Source organism: Tamandua tetradactyla, chromosome 1, assembly GCF_023851605.1.
Source record: "Tamandua tetradactyla isolate mTamTet1 chromosome 1, mTamTet1.pri, whole genome shotgun sequence".
Lineage (NCBI taxonomy): Eukaryota > Metazoa > Chordata > Mammalia > Pilosa > Myrmecophagidae > Tamandua > Tamandua tetradactyla.
In genome coordinates, this window is record NC_135327.1 from 6,367,423 (window position 1) to 6,390,113 (window position 22,691).

At 46.5% G+C, this 22,691-nt stretch overlaps 2 protein-coding genes across 3 annotated transcripts; one reads left to right on the forward strand and one right to left on the reverse strand.

Moving 5' to 3' along the window:
* Positions 1–61: 61 nt before the first annotated feature.
* ACOT8 (acyl-CoA thioesterase 8) lies at positions 62–20,405 on the forward strand. Of its 2 annotated transcripts, XM_077167853.1 has the most exons (6): positions 62–285; positions 1,575–1,711; positions 11,107–11,332; positions 13,324–13,481; positions 13,985–14,179; positions 15,528–20,405. In XM_077167853.1, the coding sequence occupies exons 1-6, from the start codon at positions 161–163 to the stop codon at positions 15,644–15,646; spliced, it is 960 nt and encodes a 319-aa protein (XP_077023968.1). In that variant the 5' UTR covers positions 62–160; the 3' UTR covers positions 15,647–20,405. The 2 variants fall into 2 exon arrangements, with proteins under 2 accessions (XP_077023968.1, XP_077023965.1); XM_077167850.1 differs by having other exon boundaries at positions 13,985–15,636.
* On the reverse strand, positions 13,984–21,085 carry SNX21 (sorting nexin family member 21). The gene is made up of 4 exons (XM_077167847.1): positions 21,013–21,085; positions 20,487–20,757; positions 19,885–20,039; positions 13,984–16,854 (listed from the first exon to the last, which is right to left on the reverse strand). The coding sequence occupies exons 2-4, from the start codon at positions 20,749–20,751 to the stop codon at positions 16,180–16,182; spliced, it is 1,095 nt and encodes a 364-aa protein (XP_077023962.1). The 5' UTR covers positions 20,752–20,757; positions 21,013–21,085; the 3' UTR covers positions 13,984–16,179.
* Positions 21,086–22,691: the final 1,606 nt, after the last annotated feature.

A 22,691-nucleotide genomic window follows, 5' to 3' on the forward strand; every position in this document is an offset into this window, starting at 1 on the left:
GAGGACAGACAGGAGCCCTAGCCAATCATAACCCCGCCTCCACCAGGGCCCGCCGGGGACTTCCGATTACTAGGATAAACTGCCGGAAGCTGCGGATTCTGATGAAGTCTCCCGGTGCCCCACCCGATGCAAAGTCCCGGGCTGGCGGCGCGAGGGAGAGATGTCGATCCCGCAGGTTCCGGAGGAGGAGGGCAGACAGGGTGACGGCGATCCCCTGGGGGACCTCCGCAGCGTCCTGGTCACCAGCGTGCTCAACCTCGAGCCGCTGGACGAGGATCTCTTCAGGTAGCCGGCCGCACCTGACTCGCACCCCCCATTAGGACAGAGGCTTCTGCTCTCGACGGTCGCCACCCTGGGCGCCCAGCTCCGGCACGAGGATGGGCTAGGCGGGGGAGGCAGACTGTGCGTTTGGTAAAGGGCGTGCTCCGGACAGCGCTGTCCTTACTGCTGCGGCTTCGTCCCTCCTCCTCCGTGCTGGGGCGTGCAGCGCCACCTCTAGGAAGTCCTTGTCGACCGGACAGATAAGGTGGTGGCCTGAGAACCTACTCGGAAGCCTGCTCTTAGGGGTGATGCCTTTGGGAGAGCCAGCCTAGAAATGGCGGTGATTTGCCCTAGGGCGCTTTGCAGCTCAGATTTCAAATTTAAGTGCCTTGGTTCGCAGCTTCTTGCCTATTCATCAGAATTTTCCTTTTGCAACCCCTCCCCACCATTACCAGTTGATGGGATCTGGTAATTTATAACATCCTGGGGCCTGAGCTCGTTGCCTGTTTTCTTGCCCACATTAGTTAAGCTTTTGACTGAGCTGGGGATATCATATTTTTGGCCTCTAAAGCTCCTGCGGGCTCGATTAGAAACTATCTTAGTCTTTTAACCTCCTTTCCCCGACATAACAAATTGCAGTGACTTGGAGGGTTCTTAGCAAAGTAGGTAATGGAAAATGACCAACACTGGGGCAGGTTTGTGGGAAGCTTGAGACCTAATTCTTTCAACCTTTAAAGCTCAAGCACTGGGCAAACTTTTTCACCTCCCTGGGCCTCAGTTTACTCATCTGTCCAGTGAGTGGCTTAGACGTGCTTGATGTCTGAGAGCCCTTCCAGCTTGGAATCTGATTCTAGGAAGAACTGGGCTATTGTAGGTGATGGTTGCAGGTGGCAGGCCTTAATGCAGCCTACCCCCAGCCTTTGGGGTTCACCTAGCCCTACCCCGGTATGGGGAGTAGAAGAAACACTAGTCTTGAGATTAAAAGACCCACATATTGTCCAGGGTTTGTAGTGTTTAGATCGTATGACCTTGCTCAAGTCACTTTCCATCTCTGATCCATGTTCTCATACTTGGATAAGGGGTTGGATTGTTATTCTTAACTGAAGTCCATAGATTAGGGTGGTCATAAAGGTTATATGCAGAGTAATGCGAAGATATTTACCTGGAGAGAAGATCCATGGCTTTTGCCATGTTCACAAAAGTATCCCAAACCCCAATAATGCTAAGAGGTTTGTCTGCACCAGAGGTTTATTGGGGGCCATAGAATTAGGCCTAGCACTCAAGTCCCATCCATTTTTTCCTTCTTCCCACAGAGGAAGGCATTACTGGGTACCCACCACCCAGCGGCTGTTTGGAGGTCAGATCGTGGGCCAGGCCCTGGTGGCTGCAGCCAAGTCTGTGGGCGAAGACATCCACGTGCATTCCCTGCACTGCTACTTTGTTCGGTCAGGTAGGTTACCTCCTTCCTGCCCCCACCCTCGTTCAGGTGTCTCAGCAGCCACCTCATCCTGGCCTTGGGGGGGCTGCCTGAGGAGAAAGGGGAGGAGAGGGAAAATGAAAGGAAGAGGGGAAAGAGAATGTGAGTTAGTTGAGTCCTTAGGGGAGCCTCCCAAGAGAGGACCGAAGCCTTGGACCTCACACCTGCTGAGACTTGCTGGTCATCTGGCCCAGCAACACCGTGTTGTCCATTTGTTCATTGTGGGTCTTTTGTTCTTCATTCTTCACACCTTCTGGTGCCATGCACTGTGCTAGAGTGCCCATAATTTTAAGAGTCACTGACTTCAGTATAGTCCCATCAGGTGAGAAGATTTTGTAGAACTTTATATTCTGAGATTTGTAAAAAAAACTATCAAAAATTAGTGGATTCCCCCTTCATTTTACAGATATAAAATGTTATAATAAATATATTTTTTTCTTACCACATGACCCTGCCTCCCCACTTCCCATCCTTGTATTACCTGAAAGTCATTGCTATAAAGTATTTCAGTAGTTACCCCGTGCCCAGCCCAACTCTTACCTCTATGCTAGTTAGAAGCAGATGTGTACTTTATTTTCCAGTTTAGTTGTAAGCTTCAAAGGTTGGCCTTTTTTTTTTTTTTTTTTTTTTAATTAAAAAAAGAATTAACAAAACAATTAGAAATCATTCCAATCTACATGTACAATCAATAATTCTTAATAACATCACATAGTTGCATATTCATCATTTCTTAGTACATTTGCATCGATTTAGAAAAAGAAATAAAAAGACAACAGAATAAGAATTAAAACAATAATAGAAAGAAAAAAAACCAAAAAAAACAAAAACAAAAAACCTATACCTCACATGCAGCTTCATTCAGTGTTTTAACATAATTGCATTACAATTGGGTAGTATTGTGCTGTCCATTTCTGAGTTTTTATATCCAGTCCCGTTGTACAGACTTCATCTCCAATTATCCCTTCTCTTTTTTTTTTTTTTTAATTAACGGAAAAAAAGAAATTAACCCAACATTTAGAGATCATACCATTCTACACATGCAATCATTAATTCTTAACATCATCACATAGAAGCATGATCATCATTTCTTAGTACTTTTGCATTTGTTTAGAAGAACTAGCAACATAACCGAAAAAGATATAGAATGTTAATATAGAGAAAAAAATAAAAGTAATAATAGTAAAATCAAAACAAAACAAAACAAAACAAAACAAAAACCTATAGCTCAGATGCAGCTTCATTCAGTGTTTTAACATGATTACTTTACAATTAGGTATTATTGTGCTGTCCATTTTTGAGTTTTTGTATCTAGTCCTGTTGCACAGTCTGTATCCCTTCAGCTTCAATTACCCATTGTCTTACCCTGTTTCTAACTCCTGCTGAACTCTGTTACCAATGACATATTTCAAGTTTATTCTCGAATGTCCGTTCACATCAGTGGGACCATACAGTATTTGTCCTTTAGTTTTTGGCTGGATTCACTCAGCATAATATTCTCTAGGTCCATCCATGTTATTACATGGTTCATAAGTTTATCTTGTCTTAAAGCTGCATAATATTCCATCGTATGTATATACCACAGTTTGTTTAGCCACTCTTCTGTTGATGGAGATTTTGGCTGTTTCCATCTCTTTGCAATTGTAAATAATGCTGCTATAAACATTGGTGTGCAAATGTCCGTTTGTGTCTTTGCCCTTAAGTCCTTTGAGTAGATACCTAGCAATGGTATTGCTGGGTCGTATGGCAATTCTATATTCAGCTTTTTGAGGAACCGCCAAACTGCCTTCCACAGTGGTTGCACCCTTTGACATTCCCACCAACAGTGGATAAGTGTGCCTCTTTCTCCGCATCCTCTCCAGCACTTGTCATTTTCTGTTTTGTTGATAATGGCCATTCTGGTGGGTGTGAGATGATATCTCATTGTGGTTTTGATTTGCATTTCTCTAATGGCCAGGGACATTGAGCATCTCTTCATGTGCCTCTTGGCCATCCGTATTTCCTCTTCTGAGAGGTGTCTGTTCAAGTCTTTTTCCCATTTTGTAATTGGGTTGGCTGTCTTTTTGTTGTTGAGATGAACAATCTCTTTATAAATTCTGGATACTAGACCTTTATCTGATATATCATTTCCAAATATTGTCTCCCATTGTGAAGGCTGTCTTTCTACTTTCTTGATGAAGTTCTTTGATGCACAAAAGTGTTTAATTTTGAGGAGTTCCCATTTATTTATTTCCTTCTTCAGTGCTCTTGCTTTAGGTTTAAGGTCCATAAAACCGCCTCCAGTTGTAAGATCCATAAGATATCTCCCAACATTTTCCTCTAACTGTTTTATGGTCTTAGACCTAATGTTTAGATCTTTGATCCATTTTGAGTTAACTTTTGTATAGGGTGTGAGAGATGGGTCTTCTTTCATTCTTTTGCATATGGATATCCAGTTCTCTAGGCACCATTTATTGAAGAGACTGCTCTGTCCCAGGTGAGTTGGCTTGACTGCCTTATCAAAGATCAAATGTCCATAGATGAGAGGGTCTATATCTGAGCACTCTATTCGATTCCATTGGTCGATATATCTATCTTTATGCCAATACCATGCTGTTTTGACCACTGTGGCTTCATAATATGCCTTAAAGTCAGGCAGCACGAGACCTCCAGCTTCGTTTTTTTTCCTCAAGATGTTTTTAGCAATTCGGGGCACCCTGCCCTTCCAGATAAATTTGCTTATTGGTTTTTCTATTTCTGAAAAATAAGTTGTTGGGATTTTGATTGGTATTGCATTGAATCTGTAAATCAATTTAGGTAGGATTGACATCTTAACTATATTTAGTCTTCCAATCCATGAACACGGTATGCCCTTCCATCTATTTAGGTCTTCTGTGATTTCTTTTAGCAGTTTTTTGTAGTTTTCTTTATATAGGTTTTTTGTCTCTTTAGTTAAATTTATTCCTAGGTATTTTATTCTTTTAGTTGCAATTGTAAATGGGATTCGTTTCTTGATTTCCCCCTCAGCTTGTTCATTACTAGTGTATAGAAATGCTACAGATTTTTGAATGTTGATCTTGTAACCTGCTACTTTGCTGTACTCATTTATTAGCTCTAGTAGTTTTGTTGTGGATTTTTCCGGGTTTTCGACGTATAGTATCATATCGTCTGCAAACAGTGATAGTTTTACTTCTTCCTTTCCAATTTTGATGCCTTGTATTTCTTTTTCTTGTCTAATTGCTCTGGCTAGAACCTCCAACACAATGTTGAATAATAGTGGTGATAGTGGACATCCTTGTCTTGTTCCTGATCTTAGGGGGAAAGTTTTCAATTTTTCCCCATTGAGGATGATATTAGCTGTGGGTTTTTCATATACTCCCTCTATCATTTTAAGGAAGTTCCCTTGTATTCCTATCTTTTGAAGTGTTTTCAACAGGAAAGGATGTTGAATCTTGTCGAATGCCTTCTCTGCATCAATTGAGATGATCATGTGATTTTTCTGCTTTGATTTGTTGATATGGTGTATTACATTAATTGATTTTCTTATGTTGAACCATCCTTGCATACCTGGGATGAATCCTACTTGGTCATGATGTATAATTCTTTTAATGTGTTGTTGGATACGATTTGCTAGAATTTTATTGAGGATTTTTGCATCTGTATTCATTAGAGAGATTGGTCTGTAGTTTTCTTTTTTTGTAATATCTTTGCCTGGTTTTGGTATGAGGGTGATGTTGGCTTCATAGAATGAATTAGGTAGTTTTCCCTCCACTTCGATTTTTTTGAAGAGTTTGAAGAGAATTGGTACTAATTCTTTCTGGAACGTTTGGTAGAATTCACATGTGAAGCCATCTGGTCCTGGACTTTTCTTTTTAGGAAGCTTTTGAATGACTAATTCAATTTCTTTACTTGTGATTGGTTTGTTGAGGTCATCTATGTCTTCTTGAGTCAAAGTTGGTTGTTCATGTCTTTCCAGGAACCCGTCCATTTCCTCTAAATTGTTGTATTTATTAGCGTAAAGTTGTTCATAGTATCCTGTTATTACCTTCTTTATTTCTGTGAGGTCAGTAGTTATGTCTCCTCTTCCATTTCTGATCTTATTTATTTGCATCCTCTCTCTTCTTCTTTTTGTCAATCTTGCTAAGGGCCCATCAATCTTATTGATTTTCTCATAGAACCAACTTCTGGCCTTATTGATTTTCTCTATTGTTTTCATGTTTTCAATTTCATTTATTTGTGCTCTAATCTTTGTTATTTCTTTCCTTTTGCTTGCTTTGGGGTTAGCTTGCTGTTCTTTCTCCAGTTCTTCCAAATGGATAGTTAATTCCTGAATTTTTTCCTTTTCTTCTTTTCTGATATAGGCATTTAGAGCAATAAATTTCCCTCTTAGCACTGCCTTTGCTGCGTCCCATAAGTTTTGATATGTTGTGTTTTCATTTTCATTCGCCTCGAGGTATTTGCTAATTTCTCTTGCAATTTCTTCTTTGACCCAGTCGTTGTTTAGGAGTGTGTTGTTGAGCCTCCACGTATTTGTGAATTTTCTGGCACTCTGCCTATTATTGATTTCCAACATCATTCCTTTATGGTCCGAGAAAGTGTTGTGTAAGATTTCAATCTTTTTAAATTTGTTAAGACTTGCTTTGTGACCCAGCATATGGTCTATCTTTGAGAATGATCCATGAGCACTTGAGAAAAAGGTGTATCCTGCTGTTGTGGGATGTAATGTCCTATAAATGTCTATTAAGTCTAGTTCATTTATAGTAATATTCAGATTCTCTATTTCTTTGTTGATCCTCTGTCTAGATGTTCTGTCCCTTGATGAGAGTGGTGAGTTGAAGTCTCCAACTATTATGGTATATGAGTCTATTTCCCTTTTCAGTGTTTGCAGTATATTCCTCACGTATTTTGGGGCATTCTGATTCGGTGCGTAAATATTTATGATTGTTATGTCTTCTTGTTTAATTGTTCCTTTTATTAGTATATAGTGTCCTTCTTTGTCTCTTTTAACTGTTTTACATTTGAAGTCTTATTTGTTGGATATTAGTATAGCCACTCCTGCTCTTTTCTGGTTGTTATTTGCATGAAATATGTTTTCCCAACCTTTCACTTTCAACCTATGTTTATCTTTGGGTCTAAGATGTGTTTCCTGTAGACAGCATATAGAAGGATCCTGTTTTTTAATCCATTCTGCCAATCTATGTCTTTTGATTGGGGAATTCAGTCCATTGACATTTAGTGTTATTACTGTTTGGATAATATTTTCCTCTAACATTTTGCCTTTTGTATTATATATATCATATCTGATTTTCCTTCTTTCTACACTCTTTTCCATATCTCTCTCTTCTGTCTTTTTGTATCTGACTCTAGTGCTCCCTTTAGTATTTCTTGCAGAGCTGGTCTCTTGGTCACAAATTCTTTCAGTGACTTTTTGTCTGAGAATGTTTTAATTTCTCCCTCATTTTTGAAGGATAATTTTGCTGGATATAGGAGTCTTGGTTGGCAGTTTTTCTCTTTTAGTATTTTAAATATATCATCCCACTGTCTTCTAGCTTCCATGGTTTCTGCTGAGAAATCTACACAAAGTCTTATTGGGTTTCCCTTGTATGTAATGGATTGTTTTTCTCTTGCTGCTTTCAAGATCTTCTCTTTCTCTTTGACCTCTGACATTCTAACTAATAAGTGTCTTGGAGAACGCCTATTTGGGTCTAATCTCTTTGGGGTGCGCTGTACTTCTTGAATCTGTAATTTTAGGTCTTTCATAAGAGTTGGGAAATTTTCAGTGATAATTTCTTCCATTAGTTTTTCTCCTCCTTTTCCCTTCTCTTCTCCTTCTGGGACACCCACAACACGTATATTTGTGCGGTTCATATTGTCCTTGAGTTCCCTGATACCCTGTTCAAATTTTTCCATTCTTTTCCCTATAGTTTCTGTTTCTTTTTGGAATTCAGATGTTCCATCCTCCAAATCACTAATTCTATCTTCTGTCTCTTTAAATCTATCATTGTAGCTATCCATTATTTTTTCTATGTTTGCTACTTTATCCTTCACTTCCATAAGTTCTGCGATTTGTTTTTTCAGTTTTTCTATTTCTTCTTTATGTTCAGCCCATGTCCTCTTCATGTCCTCCCTCAATTTATCGATTTCATTTTTGAAGAGGTTTTCCATTTCTGTTCGTATATTCAGCATTAGTTGTCTCAGCTCTTGTGTCTCATTTGAGCTATTGGTTTGTTCCTTTGACTGAGCCATATTCTCAATCTTTTGAGCGTGGACAGTTATCTTCTGCTGCTGGCGTCTGGGCATTTATTCAGATTTCTCTTGGTGTTGGACCCAGCAAGGTTGTAATATTTTTCTGTGAAATCTCTGGGTTCTGTTTTTCTTATCCTGCCCAGTAAGTGGCGCTCGTGGCACACGTTTGTCTGCGGGTCCCACCAGTAAAAGGTGCTGTGGGACCTTAAACTTTGGAAAACTCTCGCCGTCCTGGGGGTTCGCTAGCCGAAGCGGCTTGAGCCGGCCCGGGGTCCGAACGCAGGGAGGGTTGCTGGTCGCCGCAGCCAGGGAAAGAGCCCGTCCGAATTTCCTAGTCGGCCCTGGGCAACAAGCGTGGCGGGAGGGCGCCAGCGGCAGCGGCCCACCCGAGAGAGTGCACGTTCCCCGGGAGTCACGGGGTCACCGTTCTCCGCGGCCTGGGGGTTTCCGATCCAATTCTCTCAGTTGGTCCGGGGCGTGGTGTGGGCGCCAGTCGCCTTGGTTTCAGGGGACCACCTCTCCAATTCTCCCAGCCGGCCCGGGAAGGGGGAAGGGAGTAACTCCGGCCGCTTGCCACCCCGCCCGGTAAGGCCCGCGCGCCTCGGCGATCTCACCCGAGCTGCTTCTCTCAGCCAGCCAGCCGTTCCAGGATGGGGTACGCTGTCTTTTTTATCTCTGTTGTGGCTTTGGGCGCTTTCTGTATCGTTTCTACTCCCCTAGTAGGTGTCCTGGAGAAGAAACTAAGATCTGCGCGTCTTACTAAGCCGCCATCTTCCAGGAAGTGTCCCAAAGGTTGGCCTTTTGATGATGCAATCCTTCTGGGCCAGTGAAAGACCTGTTTTGTTTTGTTTGTCTGGGTGGGGCATTATCTTACCCCTCAGAATCTGTTTCTTCATCTTGAAATATAATAATTACGTGAGTCTTTGCAGGTAAAGCATCTAATGTAGGGACTGGCACATTGCATATTTTCCCATAAATAATAATTATTTTTATGATGAGCTCATGGAAATAATTAAAAATTGCATATTACAGCATACACCAAGTAACATGAGAGGTGGGCACTCCTGCCACCATTCTGTGTATAAGGAAACTGGGACCCAAAGAGGTTTAGTGGCAGTTCCCATGGCTGCTTAGGGAGGCAGAGTCAGGATTTCACCTTGTGTTTGTGGACTGCTCCTTTCTCTTTCACCCAGGCGCTGGGTGAAAGATCCTTTTCCTTGGAAATTCTCCATCTCAGGGGAGACAAGAAATTAGCCATGCCTAAGCTGCCATTTCAAAATTAATCGTCAATTATTTATTCCTCAAGCACCTTCTGGAAATGGTGCAAGACAGCTTATAATATAGTACTACTAAAAATCAAAGTACAGCAGGCTAGTAGTAATGGGATTTGGGGAAATGACTGTACCAAAACTAGGCTAAGACATATTATTGCAGTTAGTTCTTAGTTTCCTGGCAGCAAGGCAAAAAGGAAGCACTCTTAGTTTGTGATGTGAGCCTCTATCAAATACATTAAATATAACTAATGATTATGTTTCAATGATTTTTTAATAAGAGATGCTGTGGGAGGGAGTCCTTGACCATTTATCATATCAATTCTTTTTCTAAAGTTAGGGAAGAATGTTAATCAGCAGGTGTTTTAAGTATTTCTCTGAGGAGGTAAAAGAATGTAATACAGGAATCATCTGAATTGTTAAACAGGTTTAGAGCTAAGAGAATCTAGAGCAGGTTCTCGACCAAAAGGGGGAAGAGAGAAATGAGACAAAATAAAGTGTCAATGGCTGAGAGATTTCAAACAGAGTCGAGAAGATATCCTGGAGTTATTCTTATGCATTATATAGATACCACCTTTTTAGTTAAGGTATATTGGAGAGGCCGAAGGGAAGTGCCTGAAAATGTAGAGCTGTGTTCCAGCAGCCTTGTATCTTGAAGATAATTGTATAATGATATAGCTTTTGTGATGTGACTGTGTGATTGTGAAAACCTTGTGTCTGATGCTCCTTTTATCTATGGTATGGACAGATGAGTAAAACATATGGATTAAAAATAAATAAATAATAGGAGGAACAAATGTTAAAATAAATTTAGTAGATTGAAATGCTAGTGATCAATGAAAGGGAGTAGTAAGGGGTAGAGAAAAAAAATAGGGGAAACAAAAGCTAAAATATATTGGGTAGATGGAAATACAAGCAGTCAGTGAGAGGGAGGGGTAAGGGGTATGGTATGAGTTTTTTTCTTTTTATTTCTTTTTCTGAAATGATGCAGATGTTCTAAGAAATAATCATGGTGATGAATATACAACTATGTGATGATACTGTGAGTTATTGATTATATACCAAGAATGAAATGATCATATGGTAAGAATGTATGTGTTGGTATGTTATGTTTAAAAAAAAGAAAAAAGAAAGAAAAGAGAATCTAGAGCAGGAGCCAACAAGCTTTTTCTGTAAAGGACCCAGAAAATGGTAAGTACTTTAGGTTTTGCAGGCCATATGGTCTCTGTCATGGCTACTCAACTTTGCTGTTATAGCATGAAAATGGCCCTAGATAATATATAAACGGATGAGCATGGCTGTGTTCCGAAAAATTTTATTTACAAAAGCTGGCAGCAAGCTGGATTTGGCCCATGGGTCATAATTTGCTATTCCCTGATAAAAAGAAATTGCTCTGGACTCACGACAGGATCCAGGACACAGACAGAACAAGACAAAGGCTTGGAGTATTTATTTTATTTAACAAACACTTATAGAGTACTTATAATGTGCCAGATATTATTCTGAACACTTTACCATTATGAACTCATTTAATTCTTGTACAAATCTTATGATGATTTCCATTCTATAGATGAAGAAACTGTCCAGAGAGGTTAAGTGACTTTCCCAAGGTCACACAGCTGGTGAGTGGCAGAGCTGGTATTTGAACGCAGGGAATCAGGCAATGTCCAGATTGTTTTATGCTGCTGACAGAGGAGCTCCACCCGCACCAAGAGAAATGACTAAGCCTGGTGTTTTCTCTGTGTGCCCAGTATCTACTGAACTAAAGAAAGGAATGGAGGATGAATGGCAGAGGTGCCTGGCTGGCCCTTATGATGATTATAGGGCCTATGGGGCTGATTCAGGGGCTCACCATGTCTCTTGTGCTCACTACAGGGGACCCAAAGGTACCAGTGCTGTACCAGGTGGAGCGGACGCGAACAGGGGCAAGCTTCTCGGTGCGCTTCGTGAAGGCCGTGCAGCACGGCAAGCCCATCTTCATCTGCCAGGCCTCCTTCCAGCGGGTCCAGCCCAGCCCTGTGCAGCACCAGTTCTCCATGCCCACTGTACCCCCACCGGAGGAGCTGCTTGACTATGAGGCCCTCATTGACCAGTATTTAAGGTGAGCAACCTGGGAGGCTCTAGGGTAGTGTTTCCAAGCTGTGGTTGCCACTTAGTAGCTGGTCATAGAATCCTCTAGTGGGCTTTGATTAGCATTTAAAAAATATAGAACAGAAAAGAAACTCTTGGAGTATATTGTATGCACTAAGGATAAAAAAACTTTTGTGAAACTTTACTTTCGGTTGTTTGTGTTTCTGGTGTGTGTGAGTGTGCACAGGGGTATTGAACCATGGTGTAAAATGCAGGGCTTATATCCAGCAAATACAGACTCTGCCACAGCTTTGCTACTTGTAAACTTGTGTAACTACTTGTTAAATAACCACCTCTCTAGCCCCCTAAGATGATCCCATCTCCTCCTCCTGGCTCATCCATGAGCCAGCAGCTGAAGCTGGGAATCCTTTAGCGTCCTGGTGCAGAGCTGTGGCCTGTGTCTGTTCTATCAGCCACTGCCAATTGCCTTACTGGGTGTTAGATATTTTGAATATCATCTGGTAAAGTGCATTTCTTCCTCGGGTCACAGCTACCAAAGTTTGAAAAATGCTGATACAGGGGGAAAAGCTCAGGTTCAGACAAAGGACAGTCACATGGATTCTGGCTGAAGTTGTGCCTCTGTTAGTGCCACTTCTGTGTGACCTTGCCTAACACCCCAGCTTCTCAGGGGCCCCATTCTCTTCATCTAAAACAAGGGAGTAGTCATTTATGCTCTTCCTTCACAGCTGTGTTATCTGGACAGCGCCTCTGCTTAGTGTTGAATGCTAGAGAGGAAGCAGAGTATGATGGGGTTTGGGAGCCCAAAAGGCATGGTTCAAATATAGACTGGCCATACTAGCTATATGAACTGGGGCAAGTTGCTTTACCTCTGAGCCCTCAGTTGTAAAATGGTAGTAACAATAATTTCTACCTCATAAGGTTGCTATAGGGATTAAATGAGATAAGAGATATAAAGCACTGAGTGGGTTTTCAGTAAATTGTAGTTATTTCACTGTAAGCAGAGAGGAATAAACACCGATATGTGTTCAGTGCTTAACAACTATTTGCTGAAATGAAATGAAGACATTGTTCATAAGAGGCCCTAGATGTACAGCTGTGCTGTTCAATATGGTAGCCACCAGGCACATTTGGCTATATTAATTTAATTAAAATAAAACAGAATTGACAGTTCCGTTCCTTAGTTGCGCTGGCCACATTTCAAGCTCTCAGTAGCAACATGTGGGCAGTGGCTACGATAGTGGACGGTGCATAACAGAACATCCCATCATCGGAAAAGGTTGTATCAGACAGTAACCGAGAGGATTGGATGAAAATGGTAGCTTCCAAGAGGAGCTGGGAGTGGTGGTTATCATGGGGAAGAGGCTTCCCTAGAAATGGGCTTCTCCCTCCTAAGGAGACAGTGTTCCCAACTGCTTAGGGTTAGGTAACTCAGTCCAAGTTGGGTAGCCTATTCCTTGAATAGTTAGAATAGTGAAGTAGTTACAGAGTACAAACTATGGAGCCAGACAGCCTAGATCTAAATCCTGCCTTCTCTACTTACTGAGCAAACTACTTGGCCTCTCTGCTTATTTCATTTATCAGATGGGAAAAATGACGGTACCTCACGAGGAATGAGTGTATGTGAAATGCTTAGAACAGGGCATAGGGCTCACCTTATTACTGTGATGTGTGAGCTATATATGCATTATCTTGTCTTCTCCATGTTTGCTATGAGGTAGTTATTATCATTATCCAGAATTAACAGTTCTGTTCCTTAGTTGCACTGGAACTAAGATGGGAAAATAGGCTCAGAGAGATAGTACTAACTTGGATGAGGTCACATAGGTCATAAGTGGGAAAGAAGGGATTCAGATAGTATGCATGCTATTCTGCCTGCCAGGAGTGGAGGGAGCTTCTGGGATAATTCCGGAATTCCTGTGGAAGAACGAAAGGGGTCATTTCAGATGAGAGGCTTCCACTCTTTTTGAGTCTTCCCTCAATCCCTCTGCCTTTTACTTTCAGGGACCCTAACCTCCAAGAGAAATACAGAGTGGGACTGAACCAAATTACTGCCCAGGAGGTACCCATTGAGATCAAGCTGGTAAATCCACCCACCCTGAGCCAGCTGGAGAGGATGGAGCCCAAACAGATGTTCTGGGTGCGAGCCCGGGGCTTTATTGGTAAGAGGACCTCACAGGCTGGAGGAAGACACTCCCCATGGGCCTAGACCTGTAATTCCTTTGCCCTGTGTGACCCTGGGTATTGTTACTTTCCCTCTCTGGGTTTGTTTCCTTATCTGCATGATAAGAAAGGTGACTCAGCTTCTTGTGGGGGCCTCTCTTAGCCCTGTGGATGGGAAGAATGGAAGAGGACAACAGTCCCACCATAAACCCTTTCTGGAGAAGGCAAGGCACTGCTAATCATTATGTGCCTTTGTGCATACTGGAAAAAGGGCCCCCTTCCAGGACCCAGGGTGGGAGGCTTGATGAGTGGAGACTGGATTTCAGGCCTCACTCACCCTCCACCTCCCTCCCTGCCAGCACACACCTTGGGTCAAGTGCCCTTGTGCAGCAAACAGTCTGCACATCTGTGCATGGACACCTCTTTCACCCGCAACTTTCCTGCAGCTCCTGAGCCATAAAACTCAGGAGCCCAGGGCTAATGGGGCTGGGACCTGTTGCAGGGGAGGGTGACATCAAGATGCACTGCTGTGTGGCTGCCTATATCTCGGACTATGCCTTCCTGGGCACGGCCATGCTGCCCCACCTCTGCCAGCATAAGGTGCACTTCATGGTCTCGCTGGACCACTCCATGTGGTTCCACGCCCCCTTCCGAGCTGACCAGTGGATGCTCTATGAGTGCGAGAGCCCCTGGGCTGGTGAGTGTGGGACCATGTGGGGCAAGGGCACTGACCCTGGGGTGGCAGGGATCATGGCTTCTTGGTCAGTGCTGTTCCCTACTTCCTGTGGGAAAACTGTGCAGGTTATTCTTGGCCCCTACCCCATGCTCTGGCATCCTGATCTTCAAAATGACAAGGTAGGGCTTTCTATGAAGGGGATACCTTTTTAGCTCCAGAGTTCTATAACATGCTGGGAAGGTCAAAGGAAAGATTCATAGAGACTAGTTCTAGTTTCAGAACCACCTCAGATTCTCTATGACCTTGGGCAAATCCACTCTCCTTTCTGAGCCTCAGTTTCCCCATGTGAATAAATGGGGGGTGGTGTTAGAGCAGTGGTATCTAAACCTGATGGCCCATCAGACTGTCACTGGGGGGAACCAATTTGGTGATTACCCTGGTTGAGGGGTAGGGGCAGTCAGGACACTCAATAGTCTCTAAGGCTCCCACTTGGACGTCCTTTTATGGGATAAGGAGAAACCCAGACTCATTCATCAGTGACTCGTCTCAGAACCCTGGGTTCTTTTCCAAGGAAGTATATTTCAAATGAAGAAGAGTTCTGCTTTATAAAACAGGAACCGCACTTAAGGTTCTCTTCATATTCAAGGGATACTCTAAATTATCGACAGCCTCAGCATAGGGGATTAACAACCTTGAATTTAGGACATTTGGGTTTAGGTTTGGCCCTGATATTTAAGTTCCTGAAGTTCCTGACCCTCTCTAGACTTTAGTGTCATTGTCTGGAAAATGGGACAACAAATGTCTGCTTCACTTGGCTATGGTGAGAACTAAATGAGCCATGTTACGTGTAAGGGAAACCAGTGGTTCCCTTCATAAACATCAGACTCCACATGGCAGCCAAATCACATGGTTCTAGTGGTTTTCTTTTTCTCCCTGGGGGTGGTGGTGGTGGTGGGGGGGATATTTTTCAAGAATTGCCAGCCTGGAGGACCTGGTTTGATTTTAAAAAGGGAACTGATGGGTTTCCTAACAGTGTCCAGTGGTGGGGCAGATCTGCTTGGCCAGGTCACTGGGTGAGATTGTACCCAGAGATCTTCCCTTTGTGATCTCTTTGAGGAAGCCAGTGGATATGTGAAAGTGCTCATTACCCAGCAAGAGGAGTTCCTGCGGGAGGGGTTATCCCCCAGTGACTGGCCACAATGGGCTTATAAAAGGGCACTTGGGTATTTGGAACGGCCACAACTCAGTGGTGCCATCGTGGTGGTGGAGGTGGTGGTGGGGCAGCCGTCCTGGGCCAAACCATTTCACAAAATGTTTTTGGCTGTGTTGAGACAGAGAGAAAGCAGTTCTCACCCTTCTCGCCCAACAGGTGGTTCCCGGGGGCTGGTCCATGGGCGGCTGTGGCGTCGGGATGGGGTCCTGGCTGTGTCCTGTGCCCAGGAGGGTGTGATCCGAGTGAAGCCCCGGGTCACAGAAAGCAAGCTCTAGCCAGAGGTACCAGCTTGGCCTGGGGCTTCAAGGTTCACCCTTCTACCCCTACTCCAGAGGCAAGAGTTATAGTCAAGGGCTGGGCCTTCTACCCCACACATCCAATAAAGAGACTGCTGCCACAGGAGTGACTGGCCTTTAATTCCCCTGGGCCAGACAGCAGTCCTCCCTGGATGCCTCCACGCCAGGACTCGAAGGGCAGAGTCTCTAGCCTTTTGGCCAGGCTGCCTCCATGGCTCGGAGGCCCATGGAAAAGGGACCTTTGACACTGACTGGGACATAGTCCCCAGCTGCTCCGAAGCTGGAGAGGCTTCATGCACCATCCCAGGGCAACTCCAGCCACAGTTCACCTTGAGCCCAGTTGAACAGAAGAAACCAGTTTTCTCAGACTGTTGCACATTCTCTTTCTGAAACTTCTAAGGGCTCCTACCATGCCCTTTAGCCTCCCAGTTGCTGTCTGTGTTCTCTTCTGGGCCATTCCACCATCTTGAGGCAGCCCCTCTCCTTACAGTGGCCTTAAGTCTAGGCAAGGATTAGTCCAGCACCTCCTTGATAAGCAACTCTTTGAGACTGGGGGGTGGCATGGGGGTGAGGCCTGCCTCCTGCAGAGCTTGCAACCGGGCCTCTGACTGACGTTTGTCTAGGCCCAGGCGCCAGGAGAGCCGGACATGGGCCTCCAGGAAAGGTGCCAGCAAAGAGTGGGGGCTGTTATCCCCTAGAAGATGCAGGGCCCTCTCACAGCATGCCCGGGCCTCCCCAGGGTCCTCCAGCTCCTGGTGGCACACGGCCAACCCAGCCAGGGTCAGCAGGGGGCGGTCAGGGCCTGAGGGGGTGCCCAGTTGGGTCTGTAGCTGCCAGGCATTGGCCCAGAGTGCCAGAGCCTCCCGATAGAGGCCGGTGCAGGTGAGGCTCTGTGCCTGCCGCAGCTCAGGCAGTACAAAGAAGTCCTGCAGGTCTGGGGCATGGCGCAGCTCGGGCACTGCTTGCAGGTGGCCCAAAAACTGCTCAAAGGCCCTGCTGCGGCGGGCAATGGTCTCTGCAGTAAAATTCCGGCGTAGGCGCTTACGGGGAAAGGAGATGGCAGCCATGGGGCCTCGGAACTGACGCTGGAGGCTTCGATGCAGCCGCTCAAAATCTGAATAGCGGCGAGAGATCTGGGTAGGCTGGCGATCTGGCAGCCCTGGGCCCATCACGGCGAGGGTGTAGAGCTGCAGGGAGGGTGGGTGTCAGGACAGGTGCAAGTTGTCCACAGGCTACTTCCCACCCAGCCCATGCACATCCAGCTCTGTTCCCCACCTCTTCCCTTCACCCCAGGCCTGGGCCTAGGACAGTGGGAGCTGCTGGGAAAGCCCAGTTCTATCTTACCTGAGGCTCGTCTGAAATGACCCAGGCCCAAGGCAGCACGGAGAGAGAAAGACAGAGATGAGCTTCAGTGCCTGGGGCTGCTGCCCCTTTTGCCCCTTCTAGGGAGTACTTCCTCCTCATGGAGCAGCTGGCTCTTCTGACGACCCCTCTGAAATCCAGGCTGGTTTCCTGGGCCTCTGAGCCAACCTTCAGGACCAGCTTGGAGCTTTGCTACACTGTGGACACATGCCCCCACATTCCTACCAAGTTATTCCAAACCAGATCCAGGGATGGGTCTTGGGACAGCCCAAATAGCAGTAACTGAAAAGGACACTGGACCAGTTCTCAAGTTCCTCAGCCCAGGTGAGCTACCTCCTCCCTAGGTGACTTCTGGCAGGACATTTTCCCTCTTGGACCAGGTCAGTGTTTGCTCAAGTGCGGGACATGTACACAGTGTTGCTATCTGTGGTTTTTAGGTGGTAAGTACTAGAATAAATATTCTTAAATTATAGGTGGGAGGTGATTCCCCCTTTGATTCTCTTTTAATCTTGCTGACTACAATTGAGGAACTCAGTTTCTTCAACATGCCATCTCCATTTTAGAAAAGAGACAAAAAGCAAATCTCAGGTCAAGGCTTTCTCAGGAAATAGCTTCTAGGCAGGATTTAATAACACTATTTAGTTTTCTCTGCTTTTTACTTTTATGGGGAGCTTTTCTTTAAGGCAAGTGAGGTTTTTCACACATGGCAGTGCTATGAAATTGTCTTTTTAGAATAAACTTATTTTAAAACCAGGTTCATATAAAGAAAAAAACATTAAGCCAATAATGGTACCAGTCATATTTAGATATGACAAGAATTGTGAAGGCAGTACTGGAATGGCTGAGGTTTGGGAAACACTGGATAAGATGACCTAAGCTTTCCTAGGCCTGAGAAGCTGAATATGAGTTACTCTATAATAATGTTTAGTCAACATATTATAAAAAGGGGATTAGCAAGTGTTAGGTGTTAAGGGCATGCTGACACCAAACCCAGATTTTTCTCTCCAATTTGTTTTGTGGAACTGCCAATTTTACTGCCACCCTTATTCAGTTAGGTTTGCCTGCTTTAGCCTTCTCTTGAAGATTCTCAGTGCATGTTAATATAAAGGATTTGAAAGTCTCACAATAAAGAAATCTGCTTTACTTTTTGTTCAACTTTGTATTCCTAAGACATTGACTGCAAAACCTCTTTTTCTTTTCTTTCAAGGAACAGTTATTAGCATTATAAGAAACCAGTTTTCTGCAGGACACATTTCAGAAAGCACTGGTCTATAATAGCCCCTTATGTCCACCTAGCTTTTATTTTTATCTTTAATTAGCAACCCAAACACCATTATACATCCATGATTTCATCCTTGTAATGTCCCACTGCCACGCCCACTGAGGTAAGTAGTACAGTAGCTCCATTAATGAGTACTTACCTTGTGCCAGGTGCTGTGCTGAGCATTAACATGTATTACATCATTTAATTGTCCTAACAGTTCTGCAAGGAAGGGGTCATTATCCCTGACAGCTGAAGAAATGCTCAAAGAAGGGGCAAAGGACTTACCACCTGCACTAAGTGACAGCTGATGAGTAGCCCAGCTGGGATTTGAACCCACACAGATCCAATTCCAAAGCCTGAGCTCTTAACTCCCATAAGTCAAATGGGGATTAGGGTCCTCATTGGACAAAGGAGGTGATTTGCTGCCCCGTACATGGACCAGGTCATACCTGGGCCATTTGTGTTCTAACCGGCCATTTGTCTCCCATCCAGGTACCCAGTCGCCCCATTCCTCCCTGCCTTCAGGCTGCTCCTTGGTGGCTGCTCCTTGGTGTCCTCTTCCTGTGCATGACTCCCCCCTCCCCCAGAGCTCTGGGACTTTTGCCCCTGAACACCTGAGTGTCAGAGTCAATCCTTACTCGAATTGGAGGAGTCTTCCCATGGGCGTGGCCCTGTTTACTAACAGAAGCAGAGAAGGGTGGAGAGGCCCAGATGTGGGACAGAGCTCCAGGCCCCCTTCCTGCTGAGTCAGATGTGGAGGATGGTATGGAAGAGGAGGGAGGTTAGGGGCAGGCCTGATGGAAAACAGGATCTGGCAGACCTCATTCTCAGTTCCTTCCACAGTGAGGAAAACAGTTTCCCCAGGTTGCTCTTCACCTCAACCCCCATCTCCATCCCCTAAATCAAGACAGATGATTCTGCACAGGATAGATGCTTGGGAATGTACTTACCTGAGTTGGAAGGAGGCCACAACAGTTTCCCTTTTTGCAGCTATTTTCAATCCAAAGTAAAATAATAATACAGCTGCCACTTCAGAATGCCAGGCTCAGTGCTAAGAGTTTTTTGTGCTGTCTCATCTAATTCCTCCACAGTCCCCTGAGGTAAATATCATTATCGCTATCCCCATTGCTCAGATGAGAAAACTGTGTCATCAAGCTCACACAACTCACTCAAGGCCAAGCAACTGGCAATAAACGGGATTTGAATCAAGGCTGGTGTGGCTCCGAAGTCCATTTCTTTCACCACTATCCTGTGGAACTTGGGTCTTAAGTCTGACCCAGATAATCAGATAATATCCTTCCCTTTGTATCTTGCTACAATTTGCAAAACCCTTGGCTCATGCACCAGCTCTAGGTCTCAAAACCAGGCTAGGGGCTGGTCTCTAAGATTTGGTTCAGTCTTAGAGAAGCTCAGTAATTTGTCCAAGAACTTCTCAAGTTACTTTTCCTTTCTGGCCTCTGTAAAACGGAGCAGCTTTTTCTAACTGCACAGCCAGAGATCCCCTCCCTGGCAGTTACAGCCTTCTCTTATCTCTTTTAGCCACACCACGTTTATAGACTCAGAGCCTAGGGGTTCTTGGACCCTCACTCACCACGTACTTGGAGGGTGGGTCCTTGACTACATTGGCGCTGGTAACCTCAAATAGTAGCCGCTGGGGTACCAGGGTGTTCCGGGACTTCTTCCAAAAATCCTGCAGCTGCCGCGCCAGGAGCGGACCCCGCGGCCCATCAGTCTGGGAACTTCCCTCTGCACGAGGACACATGTGCCCAGTCAGGTCAGCACCGGGCCAGGACCCACGTGCCCAAGTGCCAACTTATTTCACTTTATTCCCATTTTACAGAGGTGGAACTGAGGGCTAGCGGGGGGTCTGGTGCCAAACAGTGCCTGGCACATAATGGACATTAAATAATAGTCCAGTCAGCAAAGCATTCTAGCACGTTACTAATACTTTACATCCCAGGTCCTCTACTTTTAATGCCCCCAAAGACCCTCAGATGGGAGTGATTTTTTTTTCATTTGATGCAAGGGAAAACTTGGCTCAGAGAAGCGTGACGCTCTCAAGGTCACAGGACCAGAGGTGGCTGGGACACTTCAAGAAGTGGGGCTGCGGCCGGATCAGCTCCGAGCGCCGGGAGACGATGCTGCGCGGAGGCCTAGTGGGGCCCCGGTCCCGGCCCCGTCTCCCGCACTCGCCTGCGTCTTCACCCGACGCACGGCGCGCGGTGGGCAACGGGTCGGGGCCAGCGTCCTCCTCGTCGTCGTCGTCGTCCCCGAGGTCGTCGTCCTCGGCGCTGGTGAAGCTGAGGGTGCCGCTGAGGCGCGAGGACAGGCCCTCGGCGTCGTCGTCCTCCAGTTCCGAACTCTCCGGGAACTGCTCGGCCTCGGGGCCGCCCGCCGCCTCCCCGGGGCCGTCGCCGGCCAGGGCGTGCCGCAGCCGGTACAGGAGCCGGGAGGCCATGGCACCCTGGGGGGAGCACCCGGGGCTGGGTCCTCGGCCCCTGCGGGAGGTGGCCCCCAGCCCGGGCGCGGCGGAGGGGCGGGGCACTGGCCGGTGGAGGGAGGGGCGCCGCGGAGGCCCCGCCCCCGCCCGCTGGGGGTCCCGCGCGCCCCGGGCCTCCTGCCGCGCCGCCATCCCCCCGCCCGCGCAGCCTGGGCCGCGCTCCTCCGCGGAGGGTCACCGGGTCCTCCCCGCTTCTCTGCCCGCCCCGCGCGCCTCTACCTCCGGCGCCCCGCCGAGCGCCCAGGGCGCCCCGCTCCCCGGGAAGGCCCGCAACCCCGCTGTGGCTCGCCGAAACCGGCCGGGCGCCGCGGCTCCGCCGGCCCAGGCCGCTCCGAGCGCCGCTTCCTGCCGCCGCCCCGCCTCCGGCCCCGCCCGCTGCCCGGAGCCGCCCGGGAATTCCGGGCCCCGCGCCCCGGGAGGGACTTGGGAATCCGGGGCCGGCCTGGGCGAGCCTCACGCCTCGGCCGGGTTGTCCCCCAACTGGGCGGGAGCGCACCCTCCTCGAACCCTCGCACCCCTCCCAGCAGCCCTGTCCGCCCCATCTTTCCACTTCGTTGTCCCCGGAGCTCTCTAACTTTCCGAAGTCATTATGCAGCAGAGGACGCCCATTTCTCCAGTGAGGAATCCGGGCCTGGAGTGGGTGCGGGATCTGGGCTGGCGTCTGATCTGACTGTAATTTTGCAACTGGTAGCATCAGCTCAGGCGGGGATCCCAGGGCCCAGCACCAGGCAGGGGCTGACGAAATGCTCAGTTACATCATGATTTTGTTTCTACAGTGCTCACAGGCTTTCACAAGCTCATTTGAGTCTCGCATGTAGGGAGTAGGTCAAAGGGGAAACTAAGAACCAGGAAGGCCAGTCATTTGCCCAAAATTCCACAGCCTGCTAGAGATTTCTAGGTGTGGGGACTTGGAACCAGAGCCTCCTGAGCTCCGCATCCTGCTCTTCTCCCGCGCAGCAGGGCTGCTGTCATCTCAGCAGCTCCTCTGGGGCGCCGGTTTCATTTTCTCTGTGGAGGGGAAGGGTCGGTTGATAAGAATTAAGAATCATTTGAGGCTTCCTGTTAGAAGGTCTAGATGTCTGTCTCTAGCAGGGCAGGTATCTTAGTTATACGATTAAACAAAACCTCCCTGAAAGCAGTTGCAACCCTGTTGGGAGTGGGCCTGGAGAGGAGTGGCAGGGACGTGTCTGCACAGAGAGCACACTCTCTGCCCTCCCTCAAGTGGGCGGGGCAGGGTTCGCTTCTTAGGTGCCACGGCGTCCAGAGTTCAGTTGGCGGCACCTTACATGGTGTCACATTTCACCCTCACAATATCCTGGAGTCTATTACTGGACAATGATGATCCATTTTCAAGATGAAGAAACCAAGGCAACTTGACTTTCCCAAGGTCCACAGCTAGGAAATAGGGGAACAAATCCATGTAATTTCAAAGCTCCTCCTGCTCTTTATGCCAATAAATAAACATTGGCTGAATATTACCTTGCACTTTGATAAATGCCTCAAAAGACCGAGTACAAATAGTGTTCATAAAACCATGGCTGTCAGAGTGTGCTGGCTTGAAGCTGTGATGTACCCCAGAAAAGGCCATAATCTTTTAGTTCCTTCCTGCGGGTGTGAGCCCTTTGTGGTGGCACCTTCTGATTAGGTTATTTCAATTGAGATGTGACCCACCCAATTCAAGGAGGAGGGTACTTAATCCTCTATTGGAGTCCTTTATGAGAGGATAAAAGGCAGAAAAAGCCAGAGGGCTCAGAGTAGAACACCCAAAGAGAGCTCAGAGTGGAACGAGAACCGGAGAAGTTCAGGGAAGAGGCTGCTGGAACCAGAAGCTGAAAGCAAGGGGACCTGGGAGCAAAGGAGGCAGCAGATGCCAGCCATGTGTGTGCCCATGTGGCAGA

What these genes read in the sequence shown, in the direction of transcription:
- SNX21 (XM_077167847.1), bottom strand. Translation starts at nt 20,751, where the DNA reads ATGGCCTCCCGGCTCCTGTACCGGCTGCGGCACGCCCTGGCCGGCGAC. An exon ending in TGCGTCGGGTGAAGACGCAG is followed by an intron (nt 20,040 to 20,486) that starts GCGAGTGCGGGA and finishes GTCCTCGTGCAG; the next exon opens with AGGGAAGTTCCCAGACTGAT. An exon ending in ACCCACCCTCCAAGTACGTG is followed by an intron (nt 16,855 to 19,884) that starts GTGAGTGAGGGT and finishes CCCTCCCTGCAG; the next exon opens with CTCTACACCCTCGCCGTGAT.
- ACOT8 (XM_077167850.1), top strand. Translation starts at nt 161, where the DNA reads ATGTCGATCCCGCAGGTTCCGGAGGAGGAGGGCAGACAGGGTGACGGC. An exon ending in CTGGACGAGGATCTCTTCAG is followed by an intron (nt 286 to 1,574) that starts GTAGCCGGCCGC and finishes TTCTTCCCACAG; the next exon opens with AGGAAGGCATTACTGGGTAC. An exon ending in CTGCTACTTTGTTCGGTCAG is followed by an intron (nt 1,712 to 11,106) that starts GTAGGTTACCTC and finishes TGCTCACTACAG; the next exon opens with GGGACCCAAAGGTACCAGTG.